At 36.0% G+C, this 23,563-nt stretch overlaps 2 protein-coding genes across 5 annotated transcripts; both read left to right on the top strand.

Annotated features, from left to right (window-relative positions):
- Positions 1–290: 290 nt before the first annotated feature.
- eif2ak1 (eukaryotic translation initiation factor 2-alpha kinase 1) lies at positions 291–9,692 on the top strand. Of its 3 annotated transcripts, none has more exons than XM_082152743.1 (15): positions 291–649; positions 1,327–1,494; positions 1,589–1,725; positions 1,858–1,895; positions 5,089–5,188; positions 5,274–5,354; positions 5,460–5,556; positions 5,704–5,764; positions 5,852–6,212; positions 6,321–6,417; positions 6,648–6,754; positions 8,485–8,614; positions 8,820–8,899; positions 9,060–9,293; positions 9,412–9,692. In XM_082152743.1, the coding sequence occupies exons 1-15, from the start codon at positions 478–480 to the stop codon at positions 9,532–9,534; spliced, it is 1,986 nt and encodes a 661-aa protein (XP_082008869.1). In that variant the 5' UTR covers positions 291–477; the 3' UTR covers positions 9,535–9,692. The 3 variants fall into 3 exon arrangements, with proteins under 3 accessions (XP_082008869.1, XP_082008870.1, XP_082008871.1); XM_082152744.1 differs by lacking the exon at positions 291–649 and adding an exon at positions 661–1,133; XM_082152745.1 differs by lacking the exons at positions 291–649; positions 1,858–1,895 and having other exon boundaries at positions 1,354–1,494.
- A 526-nt stretch (positions 9,693–10,218) lies between these two features.
- On the top strand, positions 10,219–23,042 carry usp42 (ubiquitin specific peptidase 42). Of its 2 annotated transcripts, none has more exons than XM_082152694.1 (19): positions 10,219–11,246; positions 12,883–13,133; positions 13,261–13,470; positions 13,557–13,667; positions 13,996–14,095; positions 14,231–14,298; positions 14,497–14,567; positions 14,653–14,735; positions 14,852–14,963; positions 16,106–16,246; positions 16,338–16,438; positions 16,545–16,698; positions 16,807–17,445; positions 17,560–17,654; positions 18,178–19,113; positions 19,493–19,752; positions 21,392–21,561; positions 21,808–21,858; positions 21,954–23,042. In XM_082152694.1, the coding sequence occupies exons 2-18, from the start codon at positions 12,893–12,895 to the stop codon at positions 21,826–21,828; spliced, it is 3,513 nt and encodes a 1,170-aa protein (XP_082008820.1). In that variant the 5' UTR covers positions 10,219–11,246; positions 12,883–12,892; the 3' UTR covers positions 21,829–21,858; positions 21,954–23,042. The 2 variants fall into 2 exon arrangements, with proteins under 2 accessions (XP_082008820.1, XP_082008821.1); XM_082152695.1 differs by lacking the exon at positions 10,219–11,246 and adding an exon at positions 11,253–11,959.
- The last annotated feature ends 521 nt before the right edge of the window (positions 23,043–23,563 follow it).

Here is a 23,563-nt window from a genome sequence, read left to right as displayed (position 1 = left end):
TTGATGTATCATTGCGATGCTTTGTAACAAAACCAAAGTACCAATTTTAACGTTTTATTTTGAAACATTTCATCATCCTGCACGTGGTTGTCTGGGTAGGGACTGGGTGCAAAGTTCAAATCTGATAATAGCCGAAACTGACACTGACACAACAAAATGGTTAATGTCATTGTCTGTATAGAGATCCAAGTATGTTAAATCTACAATACATAAACCAAACGTATATTCGATTAACAGTTTGATGCATTATGTATTTCTTTGTTTATCATATATGAAGACAATTTTGAGATACTTCCTTACTCCTGTCCCTTGAAACATGGCAGGCAACTGTCAGTTTACGATGATATTTTTATTCGGCCAATTTTAAAACTTGTTAGTGGGGTTTTCCCGATCAAAAGGGTTGGGTTTTCGAAAGTTGACCCTTTCTGAATAGGTCGAATGAATGTGATGCACTGAAGTGTCTTTTAGAAAAACGTCATGTTGCGCAAAACAGAGACTATCATGGCAGAAGAAAGTTCGAGTAGCGGTGTAGTTTCCAATCTGAGAAGCCGTAGCCTTCATGTCCGACGGGGCCTTTTCACTCAAGACAGAAGACCTAAAAGAGGAATGTTCAGCCTGACAGATACGGAGGATGACGTCCAATTTGATAGTGAGTGCACTCCAACGGCAATATTGTACAGCCCCTTTTATTCATGTCATTGCACTGTTATCAGAGTAACGTTAGTCATGGTTAGAGTCTGGGGCTCTTAAAACAAAACAGGGCGTCTGTAAAAATTGGTGTGTGTTCTTTGATTAATATTTACTTTTTTGGATGTTAGAGACTGTAAACATCAGGTGCATAAATTGTCAAAGTAGTATGTCTAAATGACTAAAATGTAATAATGCAGTTTTAAGATGTCCCCCCTATTTAATATTTCATCTGTGGCTTCTTAGGGGTGTGTGGGGGGTAACTTGAAACTGTTTCAAGCTGATAAGTGACTTAGACCTTACCCACCCCTGATGTACACACAAGATGCAGCATTGGCATATTTATATTTACTCAGCTGTTAAGAGAGTACAGTAAATGTTTGGTGTCTAAATGGATTCAGAGGGAAATGACATTATGGCCTTAATTGCCAAAGTTATTGCTGAAGGTAAGACACCTCCAATCCAAGTTGTTTTAGACTCATTTTGGTCAGATTATATATATATATATATATATATATATATATATATATATATATATATATATATATATATATATATATATATAATATACGTTTTATATTCAAACATAGTCAAACATTTTAGTATTCACCACCCTTTGTATTTTTCATATAAATGCAGCCTCAGACTCAGACAATAACTGTGAGGTGTTGCTGGCGGGGAAACAGTATCCGTCGATCCAGGAATTTGCCTCTGCCATTCCCAACCAACTGCTGCTGGGGTCTCTACTGGAACACTTGTGCTTTGTTTACGAGAGTGATCCCACACGCTCACGAATGCTGTTTAAAGGTTAGCGTCATTGATATTGGCTTATAAAAGGCAAAAATGTTTCATTTACTATTTTTCTCAAAATGTATGTTCTCAAATGCCTCTGTTGTTTCAGTGATGGGCCAGCATTTAGCAGCCATGAACCTCCTCTCTCCGCTGGCTATCAGTGATGAGTTCAGCACAGTCCGACTACAGCATAACCGGGCGTTCACAGAGCTCCTGCATGCAACCAGCTCATCGCTTTTCCCACAGGTAATACAACTTAATTCATCATCAGTGTAATTTTTTGTGTGTGATTTCTGTCCAGCTGTTGCTTTCATCAAAAAACCAAAAGAAAACAAAATTCTTATTTTGCCCTATCTGTTCATCTTTTGGATTTTGCAGGAACATAGATATTTGAGTACAGAAGGCCAGAGTCTAAGGTGAAAACATTTACACTTGTAGCACCTCCACTTGCTCTCTACATTGCTTTGTAATACTGTTCAAAAGTTCAGGGTCTGTCAGAATGGGGTCAGATTTTTTGAAAGAAGTATCTTATGCTTACCAAGGCTGCATTTTTTTGATAAAAAATACATAAAAAATATGGAGCTTATAATATGACAAAATGATTTGAATTTGAATTGTGTAAATTTGAATCTTTGACAAGTGTAATCTAACAAAATGGAATATTATGTGGAATTTAAAATAGTTCTGAATTTGATTTCTTTAAATGCATATTGATCATTAGAAATTTAACAAATTGAAATGTTTTTATTGCTGAATTTTATAGACATGTATTTTCAAACAGCTTTTTTTGTTCTGAATTCTAAGACTGCAAATATTCAGTTTAAAAAAATATAGATTCAAGTTTTCAAGATGAAGAAGAAATTCGGAACTTCAAATGCAGTTTTCTAAAATTCAAACCGTGGAAAATTCAGATCGTACAGAAAGTAGATCACAGATCATCCACTGGGAAGAGAAGAGGATCTCAGAAAAGTCGGACAGAGCATTTTGGCTGCACTGCAGTAGTTTTCTGCCGCAAACGCGGTGGTGGTTCAAGAGAATCCGTGTATCATTCTTTCAGTCGTTTTTTGATTTAATAGTAAGAGTAGAAAAATGAGAAAATTGAGATTTCTAATATTCTAATAATAGGCTAGTCATCCGCTGCTGCAGTTGCACGGAGCTTACGAAACTTATTTTCTCATCAAACAACTAGACTAACGAATGGCTCGACACAACGTAAGAGCCTAGACAGGGCTTTCTTCTGTGTAGACCAGCAGTTCTTAAGTGCCAGGGGGTCCGTGAAATAATTTGCTATAACCTACCGTAGCCTATTTTCCGGACTGTAAAGTCACGTTTTTTTATCATGAAACACGCTGTAATTTATTCCAAAGTGACTTATGCATATATAATGCATTTAACGTCAAATAATCTAAATGTTGACTTTCAAAAGTAGGCACGCCAAGAAGGCTATTCGCTGTATTTTGGTTCAGTTTTGGTGTGCGCCAGAAAGATCTTTAAAGAGACCGAGACGCGCTAAAGCAGCGCATCATGTTGTTTTATTTATTTTTCAAAGTCATGACATTTTTTTGTCATTTTGAATGTACACAAATAAAAATAAAATATACATCGAATGATGTCATATTATCTGTATGACTAAATGACAGAGTATTAAGTTATTTCTCCCTGCTGTGGAACAAATCCAAGTGATGGACTCACACAACATAGTAGCCTATCAGTTCTGGCATTGCTAACTTCACATCGCAGCATGTTCATTATCAAAATAAAACACAGTCAACCAAACATATAAAAAGTTATTCTGCTGGTTTTTATGATCGTGTGACGCCCGCACGTTTCTCTCTCAACTTGGAGATGATCCGGTGTAACTTGCACTCGACATATTTTCTGGCAAATACGATCAGTTAAAATTTTTTTGCTGTATTATTATAAAAAAAAGGAGTGGAGACCATTTGGGCAAAAAAAAACATATTGTGTTCAATATTCCCCCTCCCACATTCATTTTGGGCTTAATCACTGTTATTAGTAGACGGTCCTTGGAAATTTTAAAACACAAGGCCTATATCATAAAACTCAGAAGACAGTTCATGCGTGTATGTTAGGCCTATATAGGCTACCCAAGTCAATGCATTATTCTTTGCTTTTAATATTAGTGTTTTAAATGTTTAATTTACTACTAATTATATTGATTTATATCTTAAATTATTTTTTAACTTACTGGGCGACCATGCAGCCCATGACAGCCGTCATTTAGCCTACCCTGCCATACCCAGCTGATGCGAAGTGTAGGTGAATTCATATCTACACAGAAGATAGCCCTGTCTAGGCTCTTCCCCGGTTACGGGTTGTGTCGAGTCATTGTCTGGTTGTTTGATGAGAAAAAGATGAAATGTATATACATTTTTACTACGTAGTTGCAATAAACGCGTTAAGAATCCGTGCAACTGCAGCAGCGGAAGACTATTATTAGAATATTAGAAATCTAATATTCAAGCTTTTAACTTTTTTCTATTCTTAATATTAAATCAAAAAACAACTGAACGAATGATACACGGATTCTTTTCGTTTGCGGCAGAAAACTACTGCAGTGCAGCCAAAATTCTCCGTTTGACTTTTCTGAGATCCTCTACTCTTCCCTGTGAATGACCGGTAATCTACTTTCTGTACGATCTGAATTTTCTGAGGTTTGAATTTTAGAAAACTTGAATCTGTATTTTTTAAAACTGGTTTCGTATCGTTTGAAAACTTATATTTTTCTCTCCGTTTTGGCCTTCCGTCCACACTGAGACTGCGTTTTTATTAATGAAAACGAAGCTTTTTTGAAAACGCTCTCCAAATTGAATACATTTGAAAACGCCGTTTTCGCGTTGTAGTGTGGACTGTGAAGCCGGTGGTATTTAAAAACGATTACTTAAATTTAGTCATGTGACGCATATTGTACCAATAGATATTCAAAAAAAAAGCTGTTTGAAAATAGATGTCTTTAAAATTCAGCCAAAAACATTTAAATTCATTAAATTTCAAATGTTCAATATTCGTTTAAAAAATCGAATTCAGAACTATTTAAAATCCCACATAATATTCAATTTTGTTAGATTACACTTGTCAATAATTCAAATTTACACAATTCAAATTCAAATCATTTTGTCATATTATAAGCTCCATAATATGGGAAATATTATTACAATTTAAAATAATTTTTCTAATTTAATATATTTTAAAATCTTATTTAGTCTTGTGACGGCAAAGCAGAATTTTCTGCAGTCATTACTCCAGTCTTCAGAGTGATCCTTCAGAAATCATTCTAATATGCTGATTTGGTGCTCAAGAATCATTTCTTCTTATTATTATCATGATAATGTTCAATGTTGAAAACAGTTTGCTTTATATTTTGTGGAAATATTTTTGAGGATTCTTTGATTAATAGAATGTTCAAAAGAACAGCATTTATTTGAAACCGAAATAATCATTTGTAACATTATAAATGCTTTTACTTTCACTTTTGGTCAATCTAATGCATACTTCATTTTTAAAAAATTGTAATGACCCCAAACTTTTAAACGACAATGTATAAGATTATAACATTTCAAATAATTGAGAAATGCTTTTCTATCCTAGAACCAAAGATGGTCTTTTCCAACCACAGACATCTCGTTACCTTAGTGAATTTGAAGAAATCGCAACACTGGGTAAAGGAGCCTATGGCAAAGTGTTTAAGGTGAGAAAAGGTTTTAATCATATTGTGCTCCAAAGATGGAAACCACATATTGTCGAAAGGTGCGCTCTAAAAACACCTATTTTAGGTCACAAACAAGCTTGATGGTCAGGAATATGCGGTGAAAAAAATCCTAATCAAGAAAGTAACAAGAGACGACTGTATGAAGGTAAAGTATGTCACAGATTCAGTTACTATTGTTCTGATGTACCCCCCATATCCGTATGATTTAGCTATTGTATGTCATATCATGTCTTTTTTTATCTCCTCGCAGGTTCTTCGAGAGGTTAAAGTGCTCTCCAGCCTTCAGCATTCCAATATTGTTGGCTATCACACTGCATGGATGGAGCACGTTCAGCCTGCCGTGAAAAGTACATTGTTCTAATGATGTGTTCTAAATAACATTGGTTACATTAGGAGATATATACCCATTTCAATCATATTTTGCTTATATTCAGTATTTCTGGAATCATGCAAAAATGGTACAAACTTGTCAAATGTTCGGTTTATCTCACTAGATCCCAAATCCCTCGCTTCACAAACGTTTCCAGCATTAGAGAAACCATCACAGAAAGATGGGTAAGAAGGTTTAAAAAAAAATTCTTACACAAATAACTTTTTGTAACACGTTTACAATTGTATATTTGAAAATGCATCTTGCTTCAGGTGCACGCAGGAAAACACTAACAGCAGCAATGGATCCTCCATTGTTTTTGAACATTCTGAACAAGCAGAAGCCAAAGAAAATCAGGCTGCACTAGAAAGCATGTCAGTGAAACCCTCAACTTCAAAAGAAGAGATGGGACATGCTGTTTGCCCCAAAAATGTCCGCAACCCACAGAACTTTGTTCCATGTGTGTTTCTGGGAAAGCCTCGCTCTATGGTGAGCAAATGCCCTGCAGCTAAAAGGGACAGCTCAACACTCGCAGAGGACGACCTCAGTCAAAACAGACTGGAATTGAACAATAACAATAACTCTTACATTGATATGGACACTACTGAATGGTCTGAAAAGCAGGCGCAAGAGGTATACGGTCCACTGAATGTAAACCATCAATTTAATTGAAATGAGAAATAATTATCTTGTAATCTTTTATAATGTTTATATTATGTTTATGCTTGTTCCTGTCTATAGGTTCAGTTCCACTTAATGCTTTATATTCAAATGCAGCTTTGTGAGCGATCTCTGAAAGACTGGATACAAGAAAGAAACTCAAGAACCACGTCAGTAGGTGAGATCACTTTATTCATACGAGTTACTATAATTTACAGTATTTATACATTTATACTTCCTTCTTTAGATGTCATTTAATAGGTACTATGTCTCATACACTAAAATACACCCTTACTAAACCGGAAAGACAAGAAAAGCTGATTTGCAGATCTAGATGTTTTGATTACAGCTTATAATTATATTGTTGAATTATTTTGAGCAATTTTTAACCAATACATTCATCCACAGATCCTTGTGAGTCATTAGACTGTGAAAACGCATTGAAGATTTTAAAGAAAATACTTGAAGGAGTGGAGTACATTCATTCCCGTGGTATTATGCACAGAGACCTAAAGGTATGTGTATCTATTTTGTTGGTTTACATAACTTGGTATTGTGCACCTTACATTTTTCTAGTTCATGTATGGCTTTTTGGCATAAAAACTGTAGAATTTGTTTAAATTATAGGAGGCCTAGAGTTTTGATAACAGATATTGGGCAGGTGTGGCACAACAATGTACAAACTTGAGCTTTTGAGGTTAAACTTAATAATAAATCACACTTAACAATTACTTTATTCATTTTACTGATACATCCAGTGGCCTCATAACAGTTTATAGCCAGCATAACATTTAACAGAATTTAAAAAATAAATGACCATTGGGCCCTAATAATGAGTTGCAGTCAATTTGACCAACAATTTCCTTATCCCTTACAAACACACTCTTTATCTATTTGTCACAGGAAGGTTTGATAGTTCTCGTAATACCCCTGAATCCCCTTTGGATCTTCACACATATTTTTCAAAAGGCTAGAACACACAGTCACCTATGGATTTCCTAAACAAATCTAATTCTCATCAGTGATTAATATGTTAAAACTGTTAATTTTGGATATTTATTACTGTGGATGTTCTTCTATCTGTGTAACAATAAAAACCTGATAAATTAAAGGGTAACTCTCGCCAAAATGCAACCTAGGGTCTTTTTGTCTACTCGAGGCAAACTTTCGTTTGAAAGCATAATTAGGATGGAAACGCCACTTTTAAGTTTGACCGTATTTTCGTTTTAGGTTAAAATGCCTTGTGAATGTGAGTGTTAGGGGCACTTCTATGATAGCATCAAAATTGTTATTTTTAAAACACTAAGAAAATTCGACACAACATGAAACTTTGCTCGAAGTATCACCAGGGGCGCTACACATGAACTCGAGCTTTGAGAACATTGTGTGTGTACACAGAGTTTACTAAAAAGAAAGATTTAACAACTCACTGTGTTTCCGTCCACCGGCATTTTGTCAGTCAAAAATAGTCGATCTCCGTAACAGGGAGGAGAGTAAAGATGGAAAGCTCCTAAAACTTAGTTCAATATAAATTCACGGATAATTTGTTGTTTTCTCATTAGTGAAAATCAATATTAACCTTGTATTTGAAAAAGGATCCTCATATAAAAAACAATACTAGAATTCAGAGTCAGTTCATTCCATAGACTGTGGTTCATTCGCGTTCGGAAATTGACTATTTTTGACTGTCAAAATGCCGGCAGACACAGCTACAGTGAGTTGATCAAAATCTTTCTTTTTAGTAAACTCTGTGTACACAAACAATGTTCTCAATGCTCGAGTTCATGTGTAGAGCCCCTGGTGATACTTTGAGAAAAGTTTCATGTTGTGTCGAGCCTCCTTAGTGTTTTAAAAATAGTGATTTTTGATGCTATCATAAAAGTGCCCCATTCACTCCCATTTCACAAGGCATTTTAACCAACGAAAATACGGTCAAACTTAAAAGTGCCGTTTCCATTCTAATTATGCTTTTAAACGAAAGTTTGCCTCGGGTAGATTAACAAAAAAGAGCCTAGGTTGCATTTTGGCGAGAGTTAGCCTTTAAATAAATAAAATAATTTATAATGTAAAATCTGTACTTGAACTGCACATTAATGGGACCACTCCACATTATTTATTTAGTTAAATTAAAAAGTTAGTGCTAGTATCTCGGTTTAAACTACTCTATTAACTTAAGTTGCTCAAACTCACTGTGTATTTATAATGTTTGTTTGTTGCCAATTAAAATGTATTTGTTTATTTACAGCCAAGAAACATTTTCCTACATGGACCTGAGTGCCATGTGAAGATTGGGGACTTTGGCTTGGCTTGCCAAAACATTATAACGGACGAGCATGAGCAGCTGCCCTCCAGCTCTCAAGCAGGTGTAAACACAGGTGACAGAACTATTCACAAGAGCAAATGACCATTATTTTGGTTATTACAAATTCTGAACTCAAATTCTTTAAAAAAAAATATTTAGAATATTCTTATTTTTCTATTTGTTGCAAAACTACTGCTGATTTAATAGCAGGTAACATTAAATGGCAGCTCTGAATTAATGCAACCTTGGACTAAACAATCTCCTATCGCACTTTTCAGACTCAGCTCACACTAGTGGAGTGGGAACTTTTGTTTACGCTGCCCCAGAACAACTTGAGGGTTCTCACTATGATTCAAAGGTAGGGCACTGTGAAGCTACAAACTGTTATAATGCAATGTCTATCAATTTGTTTCTGTTGTTTTATGTGCTGTATTTCAATGTTTGACTGTTTCATCTTAGGCACATACTAAAAATGTGTTAGTAGAACTTGATGCTCAGTATTTGTTTCATTTATACAGTCGGATATGTACAGTATAGGAGTGATTGCGTTTGAGTTATTCCAGCCATTTGGGACTGAGATGGAGCGTGCGCACACACTTGGAGAACTACGTCAGAGCAAGATCCCTAACACACTGTCTAACAACTGGCCACTTTTGGCCAAGTATATCAGTCTGCTGACCAGCTCTGATCCCTCAATGCGACCAAGTGCATCTCAGTTACTTCAGAATGACCTCTTCAGCACCAGTGACATGGTATGTGTGGTTTTAATGTTGAACAAAACAAATGTGATCTACATATAGCCTCATTTTAGTTATCCTTTGGAACTTGTAACTGTAAAAACAAAACATGTGTTTTCATTCTTTATTGTAGGTTATCCACAGTTTAAAGCGCAAGATTGATGAGCAAGAAGAAGAAATTGTTCAGCTCAGGAGACACATCAGTGAGCTACAGATCTCTCAAAATGCAATACACAGTCCAGAAAAGACATCATAATAGTAGCTCTTTTGTACTGCTATAAGTCCTCAATACTTGTAAATTATGTAAATTGTTGTTTGGAAATGGTTGTATGTGCGAGTGCAGCTATGTATATAAATGAGTGCCATATTTAATGTTACAAAAGATCTGTAAAGTAAAGTCCCCTGCCAATAGTGCATTAGTCTCTATTGAGTAAATAGTTCCTCAAAATAGCCTTACACTTTTGTATTATTAATATTACATTTCATAATATTACAATGATTGCAAGTTTTAAATATATGGATAAAGCTGCAAATGATAGGACTGAAATGTATTATTAATTTGTTTAAAATGTAATGAGGTCATCATTATAAGTATTATAGTAATGTTATATTTATGTAGTAACATGTCAGTGTGTGTATATATTTATATATATTTACATGCATACATACATATACACACACACAGATACAGTACCGGTCAAAAGTTTGAAAACATTTATTTTTAATGTTTTTGAAAGAAGTCTCTTATGCTCAAGCCTGCATTTATTTGATTAAAAAAAAAACAGTAATATTATGAATATTATTACAATTTAAAAGAATGGTTTTCTATTTTAATATACTTTAAAATATTCTGAATTTTCATCAGCCATTAATCTAGTCTTTAGTGTCACATGATCCTTCAGAAATTATTCTAATTTGCTGATTTGTTATCAATGTTGGAAACAGCTGTGCTGCTTGATATTTTTTTGGAAACTGTGATACTTTTTCAGGATTCATTAATGAAAAAAAAGTTAAAAATAACTTTTCCCACTTTTTTAAAATCAAGTTAACACATCCTTGCTGAATAAAAGTATTAATTTCTTTCAAAAAAAAGGAAGAAAAAAATTACTGACCCAAAACTTTTGAACGGTAGTGTATATTTGTAACAGAAATTTCTATTTTAAATAAATGTTCTTTTTTAAAAAACTTTTTACTCATCAAAGAATCATGAAGAAAGTATCACGGGATATAACAAAATATTAAGCAGCACAACTGTTTCCAATATTGATAATAAATCAGCATATTAGAATGATTTATGAAGGATCACTGGACACTGAAGACTGGAGTAATGAGTCTAGTGACTGATGAAAATTAAGCTTTGCATCACAGAAATAAATTATATTTTAAAATATATTCAAATGGAAAACCATTATTTTAAATTGTAATAATGTTTCACAATACTACTGTTTTTTTTCTGTAATTTTGATCAAATAAATGCAGGCTTTATGAGCATAATAGACTTCTTTCAAAAACATTAAATATAGTAATGTTTACAAACTGTTAACTTTAACTTACTTTATCTAACATACAATGAGGTTTGCATAAGAAAAAAAAAAAGAATAGATGTTGATATGCCATAGCCTACCGTACGATCCACCACCACGCATTACCCACTATTAGACATTAAAATATGCCTCTACAATATTATACATGTGTACGAAACACTACTTCTCAGCATTTATCCACGGGAACTGCTTAAATCGATGTTGTAAAAGTGGTATTGCTTTCCTTGCGACGAGTTGACAGCAACAAAGATATTCAACTGTTTTGACGGCCCTTCAGTAAGGCCACATCCACACAACACTGGGTTGGCTGACATTACGAAAGTACCCGGATGGACCCGTGGGGAAACTACGTCATTGTTCACCGCCGGACGCTCTTTGGATTTTAGAATGGATGAACTCATTTAAATTAATCATAAATTTGCAGGTACGTGCATTATTTGAATTGGATATGATATATGAATGTTGCAGGTTATTTTTGGAGAGCGCGCGTTGTGTGGTTGCGTTTATTGCGTGGCACGAAATTGAAAACACCGGGTTTCGCAATGAGTCTTACGGCGGCGTTGCCTTCTCGGCCACGGCACCGGTGAATTTTAAATACCATGCCCCTCCTTTCTACCTGTTTCCGATTAAAGTCGAATTTTAGCTAATTAAAGTGAGTGATTTTGTGTTGTTGATGTTTGTGAAGGGACACACCACATATATCAATATTATCTTTATTCACAGACAGGCTTCTGGAAGTGCGTGACCATGTTCATGCCGCCTTCCATCGGTATTGTTACGTTTAGCCGTTACCATGGCGTTTGTAGCTACAACACAGCGGTCTTTAAATCAGTCAGAACTTCTCGCGCCAACAAAAAAGGCAGCTAGCCATTCAAATTTCACTCACATGCATTTTACATGTTTTAAAAAATACGAAAAATTACATTTATTGTTAGTATTTCGTGTTTAAATAACGTGCGGCAGAGGCCTAACTCGCATTCGAAGCCTTTAGCCGAGCACGCTAGATAACAGTTGGTGGACGTGCGGAGAGAGTGTGTACTACAGGATCATTTCCTCATACAAAATCACACACGGAACAGCCACTGTAGTTGTTAAACTGTGTTTTGAGTGTCGTAGAGTCTGACGTCTTAATTGAAGGTACACACATTTGCTGTGGTTTTATCGTGGAATGTGTTGATACGAGAGTTTACTGTAAACTGTAGCTATCATGCACTAGCCAAGGCCACGGGCCCATTCTGACGCTCAGCTCAATAGATCGACACACACCGGCTACTACACCAATATATATTTAGCTTATTCGATCAATGCTTGATTGACTGTCCACAAGGAAAGAAATATAGATAATTGTTTTGCGTAATAAGGGCCGAGTAGTGTGTTTGAAATTCAGCGTTCACTTATGTTTGTGGTACTTTCACTTTGGCGCGATGTCTCACAGACATTTAACTTGTTGTCTTTTACGCTTTCCTAGTGACTTTGGGTCTTTTTGCAAAGCATTTACTTATTACGAAGTTATCTGAATGTTTTTCATAAAGTGGTGTAGTTTTTATGTTGATATTGATTTAAAGAATATAGACTTTAAACGCTGGCAAAAATGTCACGGTCCTTAAATGCAATATTTGATCAATAAACGTAAACTGAGCCAAAAGATTACAGTAATGATATAATACATAGTAACACGCATTTACTAAGTGTACTGTTACATTAACGATTTATGTGTATTTGGTCAATTGATTATTTTATTGTTCTAACCTGTTTAAAATTTGTTACACGTTTGACATTAGTTTGATTAATATATCTGTTTGTGTTTAAAACTATATATTTTATTAGAGAAAGGTAAAGTCAGCAGTTAACGCTTTAGAGATATTCACATCTCAGTAGCAAAGCAACTTTTTGCTAGTGAGTGATTTGCTTTCCTTTCAGGTAGCCTACCTGTTGCATTTGACACTAAGACTAGCTTTATTTGCATGTGAAGTGGTTTTAAAAGGCACAAATTCAAATGCAAAATCTGCCTTTCTTGTCAAAAAATTATTGAGTTGACACACATGTCTGTTTTTTCACAGAAAATGAATAATGACCATAGTTGACAAACCTCCAGAGAAATCTGACCTGGAGTCAGTGCGGTGCAAGCACTCCAGCTCCCTGACACCTTTCTCCTCGAGAGACATGGAGAGCAGTAGTTCGAGCTGGAGTGTTGGCCCTTCTGCCACTGAGCTTTCAAGAGCCAAGACTGCCTGTATGGCCCCGACCATTGGAGCGACTGTGAATGGTAGTAATAACACAGCACTCCAAGTGGAAAGGCCCCGAGAGCAAGGCAAGCGCTTGTCTTTACTGTTGATGTTAAAATGCTGCCGTAGTACCGCTTTTACAATACAACAATAGGTTATGTTGTATTCTTGATGTGTAATGTATGTCTGTTTTTCTTCTTTTGTATCATGCAGTGGTGATGAACTGTGGGGATGGCATTGCTCTTCCTCAAAAGGTCCTGTTTTCCCCAGAGCGGCTCTGCTTGAAATGGAACCAGGGCCACCGCATTGGAGCAGGTCTCCATAACCTGGGCAACACATGTTTCCTGAACTCTACCCTGCAGTGTCTGACCTACACGGCTCCCCTTGCCAACTACATGCTGACCAGAGAGCATTCCAAAACATGTAAATGTGAAAGATTTTTCAAGATTGCATGTAATACTTGTTGTAAGTTTGTTCTGATGTTGTACATGCTTTCTCTTTCCACGCAGGTCATGAGCCTGGGTTTTGCATGATGTGTACCATGCAGAATCACATCATCCAAGTGTTCGCCAACTCTGGAAATGTCATAAAGCCCATTAGTGTTCTAAATGAATTGAAACGTGAGTGCTAAGATTAACATTTGCTTTGACATCGTCTGACAAAATTACTATTTACCTGCTAAATGTACTTTTAAAGTGCTACATAAAAAACAAACTCCAAAAATGTACAATTCCAAATATATGGTCCCAGAACACAATTAATGCTAGATAAGAGTTGATTGTTAAGGAAGCATCATTATCAAGGTTAAACTATTCCTTTAAAAATAAAAATAAAAAACAAGTAGCCACAGTGTTTTTTGTTGGAGTTAAGTTCTAAGGAATGGTCTTACCATTCTAAATGCTAAAGTATTTATAGCATTGTCCACTGACCTCTTGTTCTTATCCTCAGGGATAGGAAAGCATTTCAGATTTGGAAGCCAAGAAGATGCCCATGAGTTCTTGAGGTACACAGTGGATGCTATGCAAAAGTCCTGCCTCCCTGGAAACAAGTGAGTTCACACAATGCAGTTTTGTTAGCCAGTTTTAAAAGGCATGAAACAAACATTCCTCATCCATCAGTTCATTAACTGTAATGACTGCATAACTTTATCCAGTTCAATACTGCATTATTTTCCTTTTGTCAGACTGGACAGGCAAACTCAGGCAACCACTTTTGTACATCAGATATTTGGGGGTTATCTGAGATCCAGAGGTAGGTCATCCGATTCTAGTTTGTTGCGAGTTGGTTTTATAAATTTAATTTGATCCTTTCTGAATTACACTTGCTATGACAATTGTCTACAAAAAGGCGTCTTTAAATTTAGAATTTGTGGAAGGATGGAATATTGAATCTGTGTTCCAGCTTTCTCCATCTGTTGCTACAGTTGTTAATGCACATTTCATTTTTCAGTCAAATGTTTGAATTGCAAAGCAGTTTCGGATACTTTTGACCCTTTCCTGGATATTTCACTGGAGATAAAGGTGACTGAAACTTTTGGTCATTAATTATCTTGAAGAAAGTTTTCTTCAATTTTAGAGTTTTGATAATTTGTATCTTTATTTTCAGACGGCTCAGACACTCACGAAGGCATTTGAGCAATTTGTTAAGCCTGAGCAACTTGATGGGGACAATGCTTATAAATGCTCCAAGTAAGTTTTTATTGCATTTTATGTGCATATTAATACCACATCATTATATTTGCCAAATTTGTTTATATTTTTACACTTTCACTCATGTTTACAGTAATCCTCTTTTGTCTTGGTAGATGTAAGAAAATGGTTACTGCATCAAAGAGATTCACCATTCATCGCAGTTCTAATGTTCTCACTGTCTCACTGAAGCGGTTTACCAACTTTAATGGAGGAAAAATAACAAAGGTACTAACACAAGTTTGGTAGATAATTCTGAAAATGCATAAGATCCTGGACAAACTTGTATGACTAGATCTAGGGCTGTCACTAACGATTATTTTGGTAATCGAGTAATCAGTCGATTATTTTAGAATAGACCTACGCAAAGACCTAAGCCTTTAAAATGACTAAAAAGACATATAATAACAATGAGGCAATAATATTTGGTTCAAATAAAGTATCAAAAGCAAGTAATCATATGGTTTTATAGAACAACACTGTATAATACTAAAATGCATAATACACATAATAATATAAACAATCATCTTATGTTCGACACGCAGAGGGTGCCAACGGCCTGGTGTTACATTTTTCAGCTGATCTAAACCTTGTTTAATATTGACCAAACGACATTTAATTAAAATGTTCACTTAATCTTTCATATTTGTTCACTTCTTTATAATAGAAATGCTGCGGCCACTGTCATTTCTTGAACAAGAACATGTGGACATCAAAACATGCAAACGAGGGTTAAAACTTTTATTTTGAAATAGCAATGAAACCTGAACAGCAGGTTTATAAATGATTTACCTAACAAATCTGATGAAATAGCGCACATTGTTTTCCTAGATTAACGTTATAAGCAACCCAAACTCACAGCATATGCAGAGATGGAGTGTGAGACTTGCTTCGTGCATGTAAATGATAACAGTTCATGTGAAGCAGCATTTATTGTGAACGGAGCCGCTCTGAGATTACACGCATGTAATTAAAGCACATATATTAATCCTTCAGCGCATACATTTTATTTAACTGAATTGCAGCCTTTGTGAATTCACAGTAGCACTATACTATACTATGGCTTTTAAATGGTTTTAGTACATCATGCAGCCTATGAAAACGGTCTAATAATGCGTTTCATGGATACTTGTTTGTGGAATCCGCCGCTTCCGGTATTTTGCCGGTTACTCGACACGACTTGAATTTATTCGAGGAATCGTGTCAGCCCTACAATCATCAATATTTTTGAGATGCCACCTTGATGCAGGATCTTTAATAGGACTAGGTCAATGTGTTTAAATTGACAATTTAACAGCATTAAATTGCCATCAGTTAATTAATTAACTTCGGCAGCCATAATTGGTATCATTCTCATGCCTCCTTCACAGGATGTAAGATACACAGAGTATCTAGATTTGCGGCCATTCATGTCTCAGTCTCATGGGGAGCCACAAATCTATGCTCTGTATGCTGTGCTGGTTCATTCTGGTTTCAGTTGCCACGCTGGACACTACTACTGCTACATTAAGGTTAGTTGTCATGTATTGACCTGCATCCTCTTTTTTGAGGATATGCTTACAATGTCATTTATGTTTGAAATAATATAATCCTCTGTTCTAGGCTAGCAATGGGCAGTGGTATCAGATGAACGACTCATCTGTATCTCTCAGCGATATTAGAACAGTGCTTAATCAGCAAGCATACTTACTGTTCTACATTAGGTAAAGGTTTAATTCACTTCTCATGATTCATATGGATCATTTGTATTTCTGGGACTGAAGGGTGTTTCTGAGAAGTCTCTTCAGAAAAATGCCTATTTTAATTCAGGTCACCTGATGTGAAAAATGGAAGTGACTTTAGCCAGATGAACCATACTCCAGGCCAGTCATCTCCACGACCATCCATTCCAATCAAGATGAATGGGCCTCAGTACACCTCCACATCCTTCATTGGTCCTCAGCTGCCACCTCATATGCTCAAGGTACTGCAAGACAGTAACACATTCAGACCAACAACAAATCAGCCCTGAACTGATCATCTAGGTTTGTTTCTTCTCTTCACCTGGTAACTTTTTTTGTGTACTTTACAGAACTCGTCATACGTTAATGGGAATGGTTCTTCAAAAGAATACCATGGTTGCTCCAAACCCAACAGAAATTTCTGTGGTGTGACCAAAATAGGATCTAGCCTATCTCATACATCCTCTTCTGCATCCGCGTCCTCTTCTACTTCGCTTGTTCGGCCCACGGGCATTCCTGACTCATCCAAGAGGCCAAAGTTGACGTTTCTCATTGGTCAGGGCAAGCCTGTGAGACCTGCTCAGACTCAGTCAAGCCCTAATTGCTCTTTGTCGTCAGCCTCTCACCCTCAGCCCACATCCTCTAGCACCTCAATGTCTACCTCAGGCTTCCCACAGGTCAAGCAGGTCAATGGAACTCACTCTGGAGCTTCTTTCTTGGTTCCTTATGGTCAGGAATCATCTGAAGAATCCGACCAAGAGGCTGGAGCCTTGGAGAATGGATTAGCTAAGCCTCATCTTGCTCCCGTGATAAACAATGGGAATGGGGTAAAGGATGATGCCCAATCCCACAGTTCCAGTTCACTGCCTCAGCTTACCTCGAAGACAAACGGATCTAATGGCTTTCATGTGTGTGAAAGTGGATCAGAACCTGCTCATAAATCCCAGAATGGCCTTCCCAAAGCCAATGGTTTTAATCATACTGATAAGGTAAAAAATTTCAACTTTATTTTGTGGCATGTTACAGTATATTATTTATACAGGCTTCATATTTTATTCTGGATATTTCTTTATTGAAGTATTTCTATTTATCATTATTTTTAGGTTATGGGCACTTCACATTCTTCATCCCAGATTTCTAATGCGTCTGATAGTTCAGGAGTGCAATTCAGCTTAAAATGTGAAAACAGTGAATCAAGGTGAGATGTGCACAGTTGTGATGCATAAATTCACTTGTAGCCATGGTTATTATAGTAATATTTAATGTTAGTTTGTTTTAGTAATTAGTGCTTTTGTCACATTTCATTTCTGTATTGCTTTACTAAATATTTCTAGTTAGCTTTACTTTCTTTTTTATTTCAGTTTTTGTCATTTTAGTACTTCAACTTCAGCTTATTTTATTTCAGTTAATTGCCTTTGAGACTTTTCCAATTTAAGTTTTTCATCTAATATCTAATAATCTTTTGTTACATTAAAGAATATGATTTTTAAGTTTTCATTTTAGCTAACAATATCACTGCCTGTAGAATTACATTTGAATTAAAATTTTAGATAAATACTATGAAATTTAAATATCGGCCATTTATCAGTTATCGGCCACAACGTAAATGAATTGTATTCGCAAAAATTGTAATATTGCTAAATCACTGACTATTTGTTTTTAATATTATCAAGTTTCTGATGGAATAAACTTTCTTTGGGTTTTCTTTATTTATACAACAGTTCCAAACTGCCGAGTACTGATGACCAACCATGCTCCTCGCCTTCAAACAAATGGATGAACCCTCCTTCGGACACTTTATCTCAATCTGGAGTAAATGTAGAGTCTGCACCTTCATCTAATGCCTCATTGGTCTCAAAGACTGCAGAAACTGACCTTCATTGCCAGACAGCTTCAAAAGTTGAGTCGATTCCGAGCCATGCCATCCATACAGCGGCTGGCACGTCAGACCATCAGGCCAACAACAGTCTCAACCTCCATATCGGTGATGGTCACACAAGTCCACACAGGTTAAAGGAGGTGTTCAGGTGCAGTGAAGGGGAAAGCAAAGAGTCAAAACCATCACACTTTGACAAGTTTGGCTCTGGAGATGGACAGAGGGTGGGTGAGGACGGGAATAAAATTTCAGAGCGGCCACACTTTTCTTCACCCCTGAAGGACAGGGACAGGTACAGGCACCACAGGGAATACAGCGAAAGAAGCCGGAGCCGCTATGGGTACAGTCACCGAGATAGCCATGCCATCAGAGAGCGCTCCTCCAGTAGAGACCGGCATCACAGAGATCGTGAGGTAGAGAGACACTGGGACAGATTCTCACACCATCGTAGAGAGAACCACCACTCCCAAAGAAGACCCAGAGAGGAACGCAACTGGAGTAGAGATAGGAGGTTTGTGAGTGAATCTTACAAACCTCCTTCTGGACACCATAACAGGGATGGATATTCCAGTCACAGCAATCGTGGGGTGGAAGGTGCCCATGGAAGAACGGCCCATACAGTGAACAGTTCAAAAAGCAGACCCTCATCTTCCCGCTCTCTCAGCCCACTGTCCGGACATAACAAGCGGAAACGGAGTCCGTCGCTTGATGCAAGAGAAAGTTCTGATGAATGCAGAGCGAAGAAATCTAAGAAGAAAAAGAGAAACAAAGACAAACACAGGCGAGTCATACTTTGCTACTCCTTTCTTTTGATTTCCAATCTATTGATTTAGTCAAAGTTTTGATGATAATTTTAAAATCTTTTTAATTTCCTTTTTTAAAATCTTTTTTTTTTCCTCATTATATAATAATAATAATAAGGAAAATAATATTAAAAGAATTTTTAAAAAGCAAATTCTTGGAAAAATGTCTTATTTCTTATAAAATATTTTAACAACTGCTTCGCTGCTTATTCATATTTGAAAAACTTTTGAAGCTTGAATTAAAAATGTACTTATTTGTCATTGACCATTTAAATTTCGCTTTGTGTGAGAATTTAAAGCATTGGGGGGAAAAGACTATAAAAAGACTAGTTGATCATTGTGACTTTCTGCTTACAGGCACTCAGAGAGGGAACCATCCGAGGGAAATGAGGATAGCAGCTCCAAGAGACATAAGAAGAAGAAGAAAAAGAAAAAGAGGAGGAGGGAGGATGAGGAGAGGCCACACACTGGGAGAGACATCGCTCTGAGGCGGGAAGAGCATGATACTAGAGCTAGGAATGGTGCAGAGAGAGGAAGTCAGCACCACAGCTCTGAGTCTCTCAACAACGTCCACCGAAACCATATGGAGGACCAGCAACAGCTCAATGGACAAAAAGGTGCGTTATTAGTTCTAGGAACTAGCCACCAGAGTGGTTCCCCGAGAACTACTGGTTCCCCTAGGGACGTTTTCCTGCTTGCATTCGGCAGTAGGAACTCTGAAGTGACCTAAGCCGCGCTTGTTGTTGTGACGGCGCTGAGAACAACTTGGCACACAGCAATTACATCCTCCGTCTTCATTAGTTTACGATCTGTCTAATGCTATTAGATGGAACTGTTATACATGGAAAGTAGACAGTATATGAAAAGGTATTAGCGTATGCTGTGTGGTTGATGTCCAGTGCTGCTAGCTGAGCAGAAATACATAATCATGTTTCTCTTGGTCCCCTCAAAGGATTTTCTCCTTAGTGTAAAGGTTGAGAGGTCCATCTATCACTGTTTTCTACGTTCGTAGAGTTAGTTTGTGGTATAAATATATAGGCTATAATCTGTATGTTTCAACAGACTTTTTAAAAATGGCGAGTGCTGGTGTTTCGAGTGCGTTCGGCCAATCAGCGTATACTAATGTCACTGGAAGACCCTACTCTGAAGTAGGAGCTTAATTCGTTCCTCTAAAAGGAGTTCCTAGAACTAAAATCGTTCCTAGTTCCTGCGGTGCGAACACGCCAAAATCCGGGAATTTCCGCCAATAGTTCTAGGAACTATGAAAAGGTTCCTCTGGTGTAAAAGCCCCTATTGTTAATAGCTTAGGCATCTGGTTTTGACATTGATAACAAATACTGTAAATTGTCCTTAAACATTTGTCTATTGAGCATCAGATAAGTGTACATGTGAAGCATACTTCTGATTAGAACTTTTTTACACATTCGGGTCACATTTATTGCCTAATCCAAAAGAGAACAAAGAAATGATTAAAGTTGTTTTTATGACAACTAAACATTTTCCCTAAAATGATCATTGCAATTAATATAAAGGTTTTTGTGGATTCCCATTTTCCCCAATGGTGGTTATTATTATTATTATTATTAATGTTGTTGTCATTATAAACACTGCTAAGTACAATTTAAATATACAATTTTATAACATTTACATTTTGCATTACTTTGCAATAATGATAATTGTAAGTGAGGTGCTTCATTTTCATTGAAATATTTAAATTAATCACTTTGTTCTTAATATTACAAATAAACAATGCTGTCTTTATTTGCCATAATTCTTTAAGACATGCATTATTATTATTATTATTATTATACAAACAGGGCCTTTTGAGTAATATGATTTATCTGGTTAAATGCAGAAATGGCAAATGTCAGCTCTATGTGTATCCTTCATGAGGACAATGTTCACCTGGTGTTTGGTAAACCTCTTTTGTGATTTAGATTATTTTTGAGAGCAGAGGCTTCTTGACTTTTGACATTGCATGGGTCCAAATTGAGCAGTCTCTTTCAGATAGCTGACTTGTGCTGACTGAAATGTTCCGGTAGGCTCTGATGCATTCAGCATCTCTTTGGTTCAATTGGTTTGCTAGTGATTTGACTACAATTTACAATAATTTTTTCTCAGAAACCCTCTCCAGCCTCACATACATCCTGTCACACACGTACACTTTTGATCTTGGCATGACTTTACATAAATCTCATTTGGGGAAAAAATGAACTAATGTTCTTTGTGCAAATGTTTTTTTTGTTTGTTTTTCAGCTAATGGCTGTTACAGTGGAAGTGAACCTGATCTTTGTCATACTGGGATAGAAAAAGATGTGAAATACAAACATTTTGTTCATGCTACCACTGTCAACAGCACAAAGACACTCTCAAATGGACATGGAGATGTAGACGGTGTCTATCACAGGACCCTTTCAGATGTTGAAGTGAGTAGACTCTGTCTGAGAGGACATTTTATGATAACTCAAACACAAAAATACAGTATTCTAAGCAAATGTAGCCTTATAAAAAAAAAAAAAAAGAATAACATTGTAATAAATTATAATCTTTAAAGTAATTATAGTATTTGTAAAATGTATATTTAAATAATTATATATATATATATATATATATATATTATAATTTTTTTTTATTTTCTTTTTACAAATCTGACTGATCTCTGGTTTTCACAGGAAGTCACACGTCCACATTAAAGGGAAATTGATTTCTTGATCACACTTAAGGTAAGAAAAAGGTTTTTTACTTATGTAAGAGTTTGTACAAAATAAGCTCAGCTCTAATTGTCTCGTTCCCTTTGTTTTTTTTGTTTTTTTTTAAGACTCTGGAAACCACCCATGCAAGCATGTGAAAGACAGGAAATCTACAGCTAAAGTTCCTGACATTGGTGCTTAACATTTAGAACATACTGTATTTTTACCACGAAACGATTTTTAAAGTTGCATTATTTTGTCTTTTTATTTTTAAGGCTATGGATTTTTTAGTACACTGTACATAAATGAACTTTGATCACGAAAAACAAATTATATATAAAGTTAATATATGCGATAAAAAAAAAAAAAGCCTGGAGCTTAACATCAGAATTGCTGCTCAGACATACAGACTCAGGATTTTCTCACTTGTGAAGATGAGACAAGCGCTCCCTTTAAGGATACTAACCTGGGAACGACAAGAACATTTATATGCTGCATCGGCGGAGAAAGACTGCTTGTCTTTTGACTTCAAGTTATGATGTCACCATTTTCACATATCTGTTGAGAGAACTGTCTCAAAGGAGCAGCCTTTGCTATTGCTACATGTGCACTTACATCACAGTTAACCTGGACACACTTGAGGACATAAGATGTTTGCTTTGCTGTCTCTTGTACCTCTCCTTTTTTTAAGCGTCTCACTGTATTACTCTCTGAAATTCCTCAATCACACCTATCTAGAATGCAAGTTCATTGCATCTTTTTTGTTTTTAATTCTCGCTGTTTAGTTTTCTTGAATCCACTTTGATTTTAGTCATGATAATACTGTGAATTTAAGTTGAACTGTACTATCAGTTGTTTGTTTTTGGTCCTGTATCAGGAGTTCAATAGAGACACTTTCTGTAAAGCCACTCGTAATGTAGACCATGTTCTCTGAATGTTTGTCGATGTGTTTATTTTTTCCTTCAGCAAAATGAAAAAGATGTGACAATGGTTATATTCAGCTTCTTCATTTGACTGTAGCATGTCAAAGTAAATGTATACAGTGTACAATATGTTGAGTGAGAGGAAACGGCCTTAATGTCTGAAATTGTAATATTTTCTCTCACTACGTTTACAATATTTTGTTGGAGTGAATGAACATGTATGTGACAATGAGAAGTGTTTGGTTTTGTAAAAGATGGGGTTTCCTTTTTACACATAAAGAATGACTTGTGGGATTTCTGTTTTGTGTGAAAAACGTTTCGATTGATATTAAGGTGCTGTGGTTTTTGTTTTAGCTACATAGAATGCAGTCATAGCTTAAGACATACTTTTTCACATTTTATATACATCTACCCTATACACCAGCAAACCATGCTATTTATAATTTATTTACTTCTCAATACAGTAATGCTTATGGGCAAAACATACTGAAAGCAGCTTACTATAAAACCACACAAATCATAAATGGATTAGAGTGCACAGTACTTGCAAAGCAATAACATGCAAAACTTTTAATCTTATTGCTACTAAACTAATGCAAGATGGCTTCCTAACTACGTGAATTTTTTTTTTTTTTTTTACAGCACCCTCCATTAATATTGCCGTCCTTTATAAATATGAGCTAAACAGGCTGTTTATCCTCTTCGTGATATATTCTGTATGGAGAAATTATCTTAGATCAAAGTATTCAAGGAAGGGGTTGCCAATTCTTTAACATGTATTTTAGAAAATAATGCTTTATAATTCATCTTCAATT

The sequence above is a fragment of the Leuciscus leuciscus genome, assembly GCF_965113295.1.
Source record: "Leuciscus leuciscus genome assembly, chromosome: 21".
Lineage (NCBI taxonomy): Eukaryota > Metazoa > Chordata > Actinopteri > Cypriniformes > Leuciscidae > Leuciscus > Leuciscus leuciscus.
This window is presented reverse-complemented; position numbering and strand designations above follow the sequence as displayed.

Excerpts from the sequence above, each read along its gene's own strand:
- eif2ak1 (XM_082152743.1), top strand. The coding sequence starts at position 478 with ATGTTGCGCAAAACAGAGACTATCATGGCAGAAGAAAGTTCGAGTAGC. Across the intron at positions 1,726-1,857 it reads GCTCATCGCTTTTCCCACAG|GAACATAGATATTTGAGTAC; the intron begins GTAATACAACTT and ends TGGATTTTGCAG. Across the intron at positions 1,896-5,088 it reads ACAGAAGGCCAGAGTCTAAG|AACCAAAGATGGTCTTTTCC; the intron begins GTGAAAACATTT and ends TTTCTATCCTAG.
- usp42 (XM_082152694.1), top strand. The coding sequence starts at position 12,893 with ATGACCATAGTTGACAAACCTCCAGAGAAATCTGACCTGGAGTCAGTG. Across the intron at positions 14,096-14,230 it reads TCCTGCCTCCCTGGAAACAA|ACTGGACAGGCAAACTCAGG; the intron begins GTGAGTTCACAC and ends TCCTTTTGTCAG. Across the intron at positions 16,699-16,806 it reads TGCCACCTCATATGCTCAAG|AACTCGTCATACGTTAATGG; the intron begins GTACTGCAAGAC and ends TGTACTTTACAG.